The 13,475-nt window shown below is 32.1% G+C and overlaps 1 protein-coding gene across 2 annotated transcripts; it reads right to left on the bottom strand.

Moving 5' to 3' along the window:
• Positions 1-867: 867 nt before the first annotated feature.
• Positions 868-9,973, bottom strand: LOC136973907 (patched domain-containing protein 3-like). 2 transcript variants are annotated; one of them, XM_067268679.1, is made up of 4 exons: positions 9,466-9,973; positions 7,498-7,827; positions 2,161-2,232; positions 868-2,097 (listed from the first exon to the last, which is right to left on the bottom strand). In XM_067268679.1, exons 1-4 carry the CDS (start codon positions 9,641-9,643, stop codon positions 1,001-1,003), a joined length of 1,677 nt encoding a protein of 558 aa, XP_067124780.1. In that variant the 5' UTR covers positions 9,644-9,973; the 3' UTR covers positions 868-1,000. The 2 variants fall into 2 exon arrangements, with proteins under 2 accessions (XP_067124780.1, XP_067124779.1); XM_067268678.1 differs by having other exon boundaries at positions 868-2,232.
• Positions 9,974-13,475: the final 3,502 nt, after the last annotated feature.

Raw genomic sequence — 13,475 nt, 5'->3', positions numbered from 1 at the left:
CTGTCGGAAACCTCAACGTTTTTGTAATTTCCTTAACAGCACTGAAAAGGGGTTGGAAAATAAACCAACCCGAAATGCATATGAATAAATAAACTAAGTTTCCCTAACCGTATGCTGTTGGAGTGTCTACCAATTTCATTACTTGGCATACAAAGACGGTTCACACAGGATTAATATTCACAGCATCCACAACTACTACGTTAAGAATCAATGTTCTAGTAATTTCCTTGCTTATTTAATAAGAAAATACGAAGATTTTAAACGTGGAAGAACGTTTATAAAGTAAGTAATATTTATTTTTCTATCCTATACAAAAGTTTGTTTAATGAAGATTTTACTCATTATTAACATTTACAATTCTTTTGTAAAAAAATGCATTTTTACTCTCAAAATTAAGCACTTTACCATTCTGTATAAGTTAAATAATTTAAATAAAATCTTATCAAAGATGGCAATAGAGACAATTTTACTTTTTTCTGGAAAGTGACGTTACTAGTTGCTGGATTTTGTAAATACAGGAAAATCTTTACAATAAAGTAGAAAATGATATGTTTTAAAAATATAAAGTAGAAAACACCAACATTCTGAGAAACATTAAATAACAATTAAGTGAATTCAACAAATAAGAATGTTACAGAAATTGTTATAATTAATAAAATTAATTAAAATATCTATAACGTGAGGCAGATAATGGTAAAGACTTATTACTCCTGAGCTTCTGTGCCCATTATAATTGGCGTAATAAGCTTTTACTATTATCTGCCTCACGGTTATGGATATTTTAATTAATTTAAGTAAAAATGTATTAAACTGAGAAATGACGTTTACTACATTTATTATATATAAAGTCAATAATGACAAAGATACTTATATAAAGTATTTTTATTTGTATCCATTTTATCCATTAATTCAATACATAAACTTCATATTACAAATCTCATTTTTATAAACTTGCATAATTTCAAAAATGTATCGAGTATTACAAACAGTAGTAGTTAGATTATCGCGTAGCGAGAATATTAATTTCTTTCTTCCAAGGAATATGAACAAAATCGACGATACTAAGAAGAATGGGTAATACAATTAAACCGTTAAACACTGAGAATATCACAACTAAAACAATTATTTTAAAAAATAAAGTAAACAAATAAGATGGTCCGAAAAAACAAATTAATGCTCCAATTACAGTGGATAAACATCCTTGAACAATCGGATATCCTATGCATTGCAACGATGCTTTTATTTTCTCACTAGGATCTGTTTCTTTGCAATTTTTGTAAGCGTGAGCAATGTGCACCGAGTAATCAACACAAAATCCCGCGCTCATTATTAAAAACATCACAGAAATTAGATCTAAACCCATATTCCATGCACTTCCGTAACCCAAAGTTTGCACTTGAATACAAATAACAGTAAATAAAACAACAATACTGTAAGGTATGTCAGAAATAAATAAAAGAAATATTACAAATACCGACAAAATAGCGATTCCTACCGCTTTTAAGTACATTGCAGGCATATTTAAATACTGATCGTACAATACAAACCACATGTTATAAACAAACACATCATACTTGCTGTCAGCTGCAATTTTACGTAATTGTTTGATTAAAAATTTTTCGTCACTTCCGCTTCTGACGTTCCGATAAGTAAGTAAACATCTAGATGCGATAATTTGGTCGCATTCATTATTCCACACGACATCACTTTCAAATATTCCATTGTGAAATTTTAAAAACACTTTTTTCAGTCCTTCCAGAAATCCCTGCGTTGTGTTTACGTCAAAATCTTTAATCAAGTAATTTATTCTAGAATCACGAATATAAGACAAATATTCTCTCAACCAACATTCTGTAAAATTGGGTCCAGTCATGTAAGGAGCACTTTCGAATGTTCTTAAGATGTTTTCTATATCCATTTGAACGGTTGGATTTGAGTAATCAAGAGTTTCATTGAACACTAATTGTACTCTGTGAGGATATTCAGTGAAATATTGATAATATATTTTGGTATATTTAGCAGCATATGAGTTAAATGGAAAAATATCAGTATATTCAATTCCTTGTTTTATTGAATTAATATTGTAAATTGCACCTGCTAATAGAAAAATAAATGAAAATATTGCTATTATTTTGGTAACTTTTTTACTCAGAAAAGTACCCAGGTTTTCGGGAAAATTTTTTATACACTTGAAAAATTTCTCAGCGTTTTCGTTGCTGGTTGATTTTCTTTCTAAAAAGATGTAATTTGAATTAAAATAAATCAGATAAGAATGTTAATTTAATGCTTAATTATTAATATATTAATAATATCGTAAACGTAAGTTGGGTTTCCAAATTGTTTAATATCGTGATGTTCAGATTCAAGAATTAATTGGATTTTTAAAACGAAAACATTAATTTTCAGAGGCCCGTTTTTCGGAAAGGCTTGACAAATGTGTCCTATTAATTAGAGAAGGAGCCATTTGTATTTACGGTTGTGTGATCAAGTTTCATTCGAATCGGAAACTCGAACGTCTGGCCCTTTCTTTGTCAGAATTATTTAATATAAAGTTAAACGAACGAAAAACTTAGTGACAATTTCAGAATTAATCAGAGAACAGTCTCGTTTATTAAATGTAATTCTTGACAGCGTAAAGCCATACAAAGGATGGGTGAAGAAAGCAATGGTTTTGATTACCTGTGTTCCATTCAACGTGAAAGGAGATATATTTAAAAAGTTAAAGAATATTTATAGTATACTTGATGTCTCTAATTAGAGACAGGCGATGCTTACAAGAAAAGGCTTTTCTTGGAAAATAGAATGATACAAATTAATAATTTAACATAGGCTAGAAAACAAGAACTTGCATATTTTAAAGGCGATAAACTGATAATTAGTGAGAATGCTCACAAGGATAGAGTGAAGATCCTTCTTACTCGTCTCGTGATCTTTACAAATGTTCCGTTAGAAGGTCCGTCGGAAAGTCACACCTCCACACTCAATGATTAGTTATATACAGTTTATTTACAAATATTTACAAAGATATACACTATGCAATAGCATTACGTACACTACAGTATCGAAGCTGTGATGCAGCACGTCGACTTAGCTGGCCTGGGAACACGAGTCACTCTTCCGGAGATGGCTTAACCTCGTGGCCGTCCGTCTCTACAACAACCTTTCTCCAGAGGACTTTCCAAGAGGAGAACACTCTCTCTATCCGCCTCAAAGGTCTGCCTGTTGTTAGAGACCGCCACGTACCAGGTCCCTCGCCCTTTCTCCTCGCTTTTTTGCCACCCTTCCAATTTAAGGGATTCTGGCACTGCCTCCTGCGACCAATCACTTCCTTCCCCTTCTTAGAGCCTTCCAAGACGTCCGCCCTATCTCCCGCCGACGTAGCTCACATTTGCGTCCGTGCTTTATTTATTTTTGTTTTCTCAAGCTGGCCGGCACGTGGCCAACACATTGACCCTTAAGTGGGGACGCTCCACCTTTGATCCTTCCGGCCGTTTATGGCCCCAGCTCCAGGTGGAAGCAATTATCTCAGTCGGGCGATTTCTTTGACCCAGGCCGCCAAAGGCGACCTTTACAGATAGTAAGAAAGTAGAGGAAGACGTCTGTGCCACCAACGATTTTTTTAGTACATTGAATGAACAAGATCATTAAAAACACTAAATCATTCATATCATGCAGTACTAAGACACCACTGCTACGAGTTTGAAAGAAGTTTATCATAGACAATCGGATAGGATGAGAAAAAGATGGAAGAAGGATCGAGTGGAGTTTTTTCTATGTGAAATGGATATAAGCTGAAATAGTTAGTTTGTAAGATAACTGAGACGAACGTACAGTACTATCGGAGTTGGTGCTGGATATAATAGAGAAGTTGAGAGATTGAGAGAAAAAGAGATTAGGCTCATTCAGGCATGAACCAATGAACCACAGTATAAATAAACAACTACTAGCCCGTTATAGATAACGATCAACCAATGCCGAATTATCGGGCTAGCAAATGGCTATAGTAATATTAATAATTTAAGATAATTTGGTACTAGAGTTAGGCGTTAGGCGCCATCTTTTGCTAAATTTAATAATTAGAATTTTAATTAAATAATTTAAATAAATTTAGGCCTAACTTGAAGAAAAGAAACGGCCCGAAGCGAGTTCGAGTCCCGATTCGGGACTCGAACCCGCTTCGCGAGGCAGTCTACGGAACAAGTTTTGGATTAAAGAGAAACTTCATATACAAGAACCAATAGACAGCAACCGTATTATTGTGTCTATATATATTGATGATTTGGTAACAAGATTGGATGAATTTATTGCTAAAAGTTAATGGTTATCATTAATAATGCATATAATAAGGTTTTTTTAATGCGCTAATGACGTAGTATTGATGACTGATAGCCCGTTAGAATTGCAAATGGCGATTGATAGTTTGCTAAGACATTTTATACATCTGGAACCATTCATATTAAAATATATCTACAATAATATAAATTTCTATTTTTAAAACAATTGTATTGTACAGTACATCGGATGTACAATAAATGATAGAAAATTTTTTATTTTTATATATGATTAAATTCAATATTAAGATATGAAAAAAACTTCAAAAGATAAAATATAAATCTTTTATATTCATAATTTTCAGTCCGAAATGGCTGTAGCAGTCCGTCAGAGTTTTCGGATATTCGAGGTAGCATTGGTTCAGATTACGACAGATAATTGAAGTTCAAATGTATTCATGCTAAACAATAGTATTTTGTTTATTGCTATTATAAGAAAACAGGAAAATATTCAAGTGAAATTTAAATGATTTAAATTTAATAATTTGAACAATTTAATAATTATAAAAATGTCTAAGTCCATTTATGGCAGAAATTATTTTTTAATTAATTCTTATTAAAATTTTGGAAACTCGGGCTAAACAGAACACTTTTTATTCAAAAATAAGTGTTAAATTTATTTTTTCAACTCTCAACACAGATAACGTAGATACCATTCAGGAAGTGATTATATTTCCCACGGATCTGCTTCCTTTATAAAACTTATACATCCTCCGAATAACTGTTCATCGGAAACCGAACGGCAAATTCATCTATTGGAGTAGGGAACAACATGACCAAAATTTGGCATTTGAATTGAAGAGGAGGACCCCAAATAAAAAGGGAAACGAATGACGACAACAGGGAGTTCGATAAATCCTCTCTTGCTGAAAGAAGATCTCGCGGCACTCTGTCTCCCATCCCGGTTACCGCCGTTCGACGTCATTGCCAATTTACCTGTTATCCAACCGGCCCAACGCCAATTTACCTGTTACCAGACGGTGCCAATCCACCATCTCTTGAGTCTCAGCAAATCAAGGTTATTTATTGACACGAGCCCGATTTTGTAAACTCTCTCTCTCACCACAGAATAGACTCCCATCATGATCCAGGGCTGAGTTTAGTAACATTGTAAGGTCTTTCGGTTAAATATACGGGTATTAGATTTGTTAAATGGGTAGTGGAGTGCATTATTTTCAGTCTCTGTCACTGGACCTCCCCATCGCGAATCCGACCGCTTATGTATGTCACCGCTCGCGTGAGTAAAACAAACGGGGCTAAAGGTCACAATGGTGCCAATTCTGACGTAAGCATCGCCGAGGCGATTCTTCGATCACAAAATTATTTGTATAATGAATTTGCACGTATTTAAATTCATACAAACTTTAGAAAACTTTATAGACTTTACACTTCAATCCATTTAAAAATAGTAATAAACCATAAAATATCTCAAAACGGAAAAATAGACTTAAAGCACTTTCATAATAAACAGCGCTTATCATCTAGAAAAGTACATTTTTAATTATTCTTTTAAAAGAAAAGTTAGAGAATATTTCTAAGTGAATTTTAATTTTTAATTTGTATCTTTATCGATTATATTCAAATGGATCGGAGTAAGATGGTAATCGGGGGAAGATGCCTAATTTTTGTTATTTTCAAACGGTGACGTCAGATACTGTCATGTGTTTGTATGATGAAACGTTGTGCCAATATTGAGAATGGAAAGCTGTAGTTGCATACCATTACCACATTTTCTACCTCTGAGAAGAATAAAAGCAACGTTAGAATGAAGTTTCCTGTTGTGAAATTTTCTAGAGTAATTTTAAAACTAAAATTTAAAATAAAATTTATTAATAATTGCGAAAAACAATTAATGTGTGATGTAGTTGAGGTTCTGAAGTTTCCATTTTCAGCTACCGCCGATCTCGATCGGACACGATGGAACACGTAACTCCACTACGCGTCTTACCCCGACAAATGGGAAAGATGCCGCATTTTTCTTGGAATAACATTCCTATTTTGAATAAATTTTTGTCTTCTCGTTTTCTTGTAGGATATGCGTAAACATTATATAAGCACTTCTCAAAGAGGTTCCTGAACTGAAAAAAGCTTTCAGCTAGCTATAAAGCACGTTACGTTACGTTAGAACGGGCGGGATGAACTTAACAATACTTATACTGTGCTGTTACACTTACTTTAAAGTGCTGTACTTTGTACTACATATGCAATAAATTAAATTTGGTTAAGATATTCGAGAATTAATTTTGTGCAATTATATTTGTTATCTTACCCCAATCCTTTAGGCATCTCACTCGGATACTCGGGGTGAGATGCCTAGAATGCCAGAGTGGAAAAGTCGTCATTGCAAACACAATATATAATTATTTTTGATATACTCCAAAGTTTTATTTGAAAACGTATTCAAAAATATCATATTTTCGTTAGAGACCCCCAAACCCAAATTATCGCTATAATTTTCTTCATAAGCAAAATGTCAGGCATCTTCCCACAATCTAGTATAATAAAATTTCTTTTGCGTTTTTTTTAATAATACAATTCAAACTTTCATCTAGCATTTATCTAGTTATATTAATACCAAAATATTTTAATACACCCTTACAGTAGCTGTTTACTTTCAGTTCTCGTTTCTAAATTTGTATACTAGAAGTTTATACTAGAAGTTTCCAATTGGAAGGAATCACGACTGTTAACTGGCCAGATTTGGTATCAGAACAGAGCCTGTTGTAGAACAGCCTGGACAATATTCGTGTAACAGTCTAACTGACGATAATGCTAGTGAGCCGAAGAGAAAATATTGATTATACTTTACTCGACATTTCTATGTGGTGAGATGGCGCAGACTCCTTCTGGAAGATATATTTCGTGTCACGAAGTTGTATTTTGATCGTCAGAATTATCTTGGCAAATAAGATATTTTTGTAGCCCTCCCCATTCATAGAACGAGTGATTTACACAAAATTTCGTGTTTTTCAACGACATCTTACAATATCACTTTTTTGAGCGAGCGTAATCATATTAACTTTCATACACTTTCGTTAATAAATGCCTTGAACTTTTTATGTTGTTATACATATAATTAATCATTTTCGCTATATACTAGTTAATAGACTTAAATATAAAAACTAAATTATTTATAAGTTAAATTTAAAAAAAATTAAATTCTTACCTGCCGTATCTTTTCGAACAGGATACAAAAATAAGGAATGAAAGTTATGCTTTTCTCTGTATCCGTCGATTGCCATAATCGCACCAAAGAAAAATATCTGATAAATATAGTCGAATAATACGGATATGGCGCTGTATATACTGAAGATACGAATGTTTCTATAAGGAGTTATAACTCCTAAAATGAATGATATCAAATTGGTTAATGAGGTTATCGTTATGGAAATAGAAACGTCAGAAAAGGTTTCACTCATTCTTTCTTTGACGCTACGGTTCTTATTCGTTCGTCTCCAGGCAGCCAACAATACGAAAGAATCGTCCATCCCAATGCCTTCAAAAAGAAATTTTTTTAATTTTCTAAGAAAAAAAATTTAAATAATTTTAAAATTAAGTATTAAAAATATTTAATATACGTTGCATTATCAACGTCACAAATTGCATAACTTCATTTTCATCTGCCGTAACAAAATACTACAGCAAAGAATTGTTTAAACTTCCCGGAAAAAAATTTAAAATTGTATTTAGCTAATAATGAGATTTTTATTAAAAAACACTTTTTATATTATTAACTATTATAAATAACAAAAAACTTAATTTTGAGGGCAAATGCGAGTTTATAATAAAAAAACAAGTAAAACGGCGAAGCCACTTTTGGGACGAGACTATGTCTCGGAGAGCACAACGACGCATGCGCAAATCTCACACTCGCGCCTGTTTGTATAATAGAAACAGTCTCAGCATTTCGTATTTTTTTTTGTTACCCAGTTCTCGGTCGCCTGACTACCTACAAGTCTGGTTTATTTTATGTGCGCATGATTTGGGCACCAAATACTCTGTGCCGAATTGCAACCCCTGACATGTACTGTACTCCTTCATACCTCTAACGGTACATCCTACGTGGCAGCGTCTAGCTAAGGTGTGCAGCCATTGAGAGCAGCGCGATTTTAGAGACGAGAGATAGTCTCGTCAAAAATGTAAATGCTAATAACGAGTAAAATTTTCATTACAATAAGTTCAACCCCTCTCCAGGTAAAACACATGGCCTCCTCTATCTCTCTACCTTTCGACCTCTAAACATCAAAATTTAATAGCGTCGATGCTCCCTACATACAAATTATCATTCCAAATTTCGTTTATTAATCTTTATGCCTTCATGAGATATTCAACGAAATAACGTCAACACCCACATTCACACACAAACACCCTACGGAATATTTTCCTGTCTTTTTTTCACTTTTTGGGGTTCAAAACGTGGATGTTTTCAAAAAAGCCAGATGTTCCGACTTGCTAGGATCCCAATACTTTTCCTTGATATCTATGTGTTAGGGCTATAAATCGAAAACAACCTCTGAGCGAAAAATCAACCACCACAAATTCTGACTTCCTAGATTTAGCCACAATGCGAATTCGAATTTCGCGTCGTAGAATTTTTAAAAATACACACAACAAATTTGGCATGTTCAATAAGACTCCAAATTGATGTCGAGATTCTTTTAATAATCAACAAAACGCTATCTGCCAATGTCAAACTGACACACACGTTGTACGCGTGTGTCTCTAATTTTTTCGCTGAATAAACGTTTTAGTCCTTTGAATGTAACGTATACGTAACAGCGGAAAAAATAAAATTACTGCTATTTTATAATAAAAATTTTAAATAAATTTGCTCGCTCAGAGAAATAACAATTGTTACCTTTGAAATATTACTGTTTATATTCTTTCAAAAATTTGTTAATTATAAGAGAATTTTGTGTTTTTCAAAATTACGAAATAAGTATATAAAAACCAAAGAAATTGGAATATATTAAAATCTCCCAAAGAGCTATTTCTACTTTTTTGAAAATCGTAAATGTTGAAATTGCGAATTTTACGCTGAAATCTCGATAGAATTCTATTTATAATACACACTTGGAATTTTAATTTGGAAAGAGACAATTTTGCATTTATTAAAAAGAAAATGGCTACTTACCTATGGTCAGAAAGGCAACAGCGGCATTCATATCAACGTACTCTACATTACAGTGTAACAGCAATCCGAAGGCAGCTACTGTTCCCAGCAAGGGACTGAAATAGGCAGCAATTCCAATCAACGGTTTACTACTTATAGCATCGAACGTTAGACAAGACACGAAAGAGAATGATGTCATAATGACTCCAGAAATAAGTAAGAGTGGAAGACCTAACTCGGTGTTTCTGTTCGGTTCTACATCGTGAGAGTGTCCGGCGTATGTAAAAAATTCAATATGTTGAAGTTTGACATTAGATAATGTCTCCAAAACTGCGCTTTCCCATTTTAAAGCCAAGTTTCTTTTTCTTGAGTTATTATCTAAGAAGTAAAATAGACGGAATGCTTTAAAATCTTGGATGTAGCCATCGTCATTTGTTGATACTCCTCCAAAATTTGCAGCAGTTAATTTTACTTGGAATTGTTTTCTCTCGTAAGGATACCTTTATAAAAATCAAATGAAAATGTATTGTTAAAACTGAAAGAATGTTAAAAAATGCTAATAATGCTTCAGTTTCATATTAATTATATTAAAGTACTACATTTAAAAAATAATTTTACTAATAAAAAAACTCCTTTATTTCATTGATATAAAAAATTGAAAATTTATGATTTTTATCTATTTATATGCTTAAAACTTAGAAATTTAATATTTAAATACTGGAAAATACGTTCAGTATAATAATAATAATTATTATTATTATTGTTTTATGTATTATCTTTTCATCATTAATCAGATTATCGGAACCGGCTACTTGTTTTTTAATTTCGAGGTGAAAATATAATAATTTCATTTGTGGTATAGCCGACTAATGTCGGCAACTTTACAATGTTTTTCATGTATTAATTAATAATTAAATATTGTTTCTAAATTTTGTGTGAGAGAAATAGTACGTGCATATATACCGTATGTACTGTATGTATATCATTATTAAATAAATTGAAGTAAATTCATGTACTTTGCTGCATTGAATTATTGAGCTTACATAGATTTTCGTTAATAGAATGAAAGAGTAATTTACAAAAAATTTTTATTTTAAGTTTACTAATTGTAAACTTAAAATAAACCGAGTTTACAACTGAAAACTTTGTTAAAAAATCTTATTTTATCGAAAAATATTGGCCTAAAATCACTTGAACGTTATCTAAGCGGCTGAAGTTTTTAAAACGTCAGCTATTATGTGAAACATCTAAAATAGTAAGTTTTTTAATTGTTTTTAAGTTACTTAGCTTTAAATCTGACAAATAGTTCCAACTTTATAACTTATTCGATTTATTATAATTTGAATAATTTAATCTTTCCTGTCGAAAGCAGTTATTTTAATAATATTAATTAATAAATAAAATCAAAAGAAAAAAATTAATCAGAAGCATTATATAGTAAAGTTGTTTATAATGGACCTTCTATAATGCAGAGATCATGAATTGTTGAAGGGCCGAGACGGTGAAGACTAGGGTTTCTCATTCCCCGGTCTTTTGCTTGTCCCGGGATTCGGGGAAAAACTGAACAGTTTCCCGGAATCCCGGGAAATTCAGGGATAGAATTAATTATTTTTAAAATATAAAAAATATGCGGAAATCGAATGATATAATTATTTTTTATTTTTAAAAGTAATTTAATATGTTCTGCAACCTCCAAAATCGTAATATTAATAATGCAATGTAAAAAAATTACCATTGAACTACGTAGAATTTTTCACAAATATAAAAAATTTATTAAAACTTAAGTGATCGGAGTATTGATCAAAGATGGTCTATATCAGTACTCCTATCACTCAATCTGGTTATTGTTTTAATAATGAAAAGTCCGCTACTGAAAATGTCCTTTCAAATTCAATGGATGTGGGTGAAATCATCTTTGATGCATTTAAGAGAAGGCAAATGTAACATGTTTTTTCACCGTACCCCCGAAGATTTCTAGTTCTTTTTCGAGATTGTAGTACTTCTTTTGCTCTCAAGTATTCTTGATTTGTCTACCACGGCTGCTTTAATAGCGGCATCGAGCTTATAGCCCGATAATTTGGCAGTTGGTTTGACTTTAATAATCAGGTTTATGAAGAAAAACTTCATACTTGCAGACTTCGTACTCGTTTGTATCTTTGCCCAATTTACACAATCTGGCATAATGCAGTTATTGAAGCTACTGGGCATAGTTAAAATTAAGACAGCATAAGTAGAATTATTCCAGATATTACATTTTCTGACATAAAGAATTTTCAGTCTTGCCATAAATACATATGGATTATTCACAATTTGTTAGATGTCATAACAAGGAAAAACAGCCGGGATCCCGTTTGAGAAACCCTAGTGAAGACAATACTCATATTTTTCTCGGACTACTTGCTAACATTTATAAAATACTACTTAAGTCGGAAACCAATCTAACGCGTTTTGTATCGAATTGCATAACATAATCTGAATAAAGTAGAAATTTTACATGAAAATTAATGAATTTTCATGTAAAATTTCTATTGATGATATTAATAATGATATAATTTGCCAGTTCATGATCCCGATCTGCTATTTCGTGACAAATTCCCCGATCTATTATTACTCTTCTGTGTTTATTAACCTCTTAACAGTGAAGGACGGAAATAGCCGTCCAAGGCGATCGAGTGGCAGTGGTGAAGGACGGAAATAGCCGTTCAAAAATTCTTATAAAATACCTGGACCATTTCGTGAAGTCGTAGAATTTTCACGAGTAGTTGGGTTCTCCAACTTTGTTTTGGAATATCCTTTAGTTCTCGAGAATTTACAATAAAAGAAAGAAAATTAAAATAAATATGAAATTTTAGACGGCCATCTATCGACATAAATCGAATTTAAATCTCCCGCCGTCATCTGATTGGTTAAAAAAATTAATATTCCTAATTGGCTCGCGTCAGAAAAAAGTAGGTGTGACTTCTGTAAATGACGCTATCGGGAGTGCACCGATGCGACCGGAAAAAGTAAACAGCCTACGTCATTAGTCTAACGGTCCTTGTCTGACCTACTTTTCGTAGAATCAACATTGGAGTAAGCTGTAGTAAAACGTAGTAGTTTATAGTAAAACGGTCTTCTCTAATATTCATAGTACTTTGTAAAGCTCGGATTTCAATTTAATAAGTATTATTTAGTTCAGAAACATTATAAATACATCATTAAGTAGGAGAATAACGAAAAACTTTATTTTTTAGTATAATACAATTTACAAAATCGAAAGTTCGTATATCGTAATATTATAAAAAACTACATCGAAACATACAAAGTCACCTAATTTACTTAAATTCAGTTCATTATACAACTGTAGATACTCTTGCCTTCCTCAGTTTCCTCAAAACAAAACTCGAAAACTTCAATTAATTCTATAAATATTTAAGCGCCATTACTATTCGAATTAACTGTAATTACAAATATAACTGAAAAATATTTTCGACATAAACCCTAGGCAATAATTATCAAAACAAAATTCTTCAAGTGTAAATTTTTCTGATCGAGTAATATGTAATAATAGTTTTATCTATTACTCTTGCCATATTCAACTTTCTATGTTCACATCCATTTAGTTTCATCTAATTACACTTTAAATGTAAAAAAATCTACCAACAAATAAGTTTTCTAATAAAGATACTACTTGCTAATTAAAGTTTGTATTCTTCTTTGACGTAGTTCTACGTTTTAGCACTAAATTAGTAGACATGTCTAAATAACACGCTTATAAACACTAAATGCCATAAATGTTTCGAAATTAGAACTAGATAATTATATGCACAAATAAATTTACATGCCTTCATTTACATCCAAACAAAGATCAGTTCTCCCAAATTGTCGAAAAATAAATTATTTTCAACTTTTCTTTCTGAATTTAGAAGTAATTCACAGTAAACTTTATGCCTTAAAATATCCATTGCAATCAACGCAAAATGTATGAATCCACGTAATAAAAAAGTATCGCAGTGAACTTCGAAATAAACGAGAAACACAGAATTATTAAA

This window comes from Centruroides vittatus, unplaced genomic scaffold (assembly GCF_030686945.1).
Source record: "Centruroides vittatus isolate TY-2023 unplaced genomic scaffold, ASM3068694v2 contig_330, whole genome shotgun sequence".
Classification (NCBI taxonomy): Eukaryota; Metazoa; Arthropoda; class Arachnida; order Scorpiones; family Buthidae; genus Centruroides; species Centruroides vittatus.
Note: the sequence above shows the minus strand (reverse complement) of the source record. Positions and strands in the feature narration are given on the sequence as shown.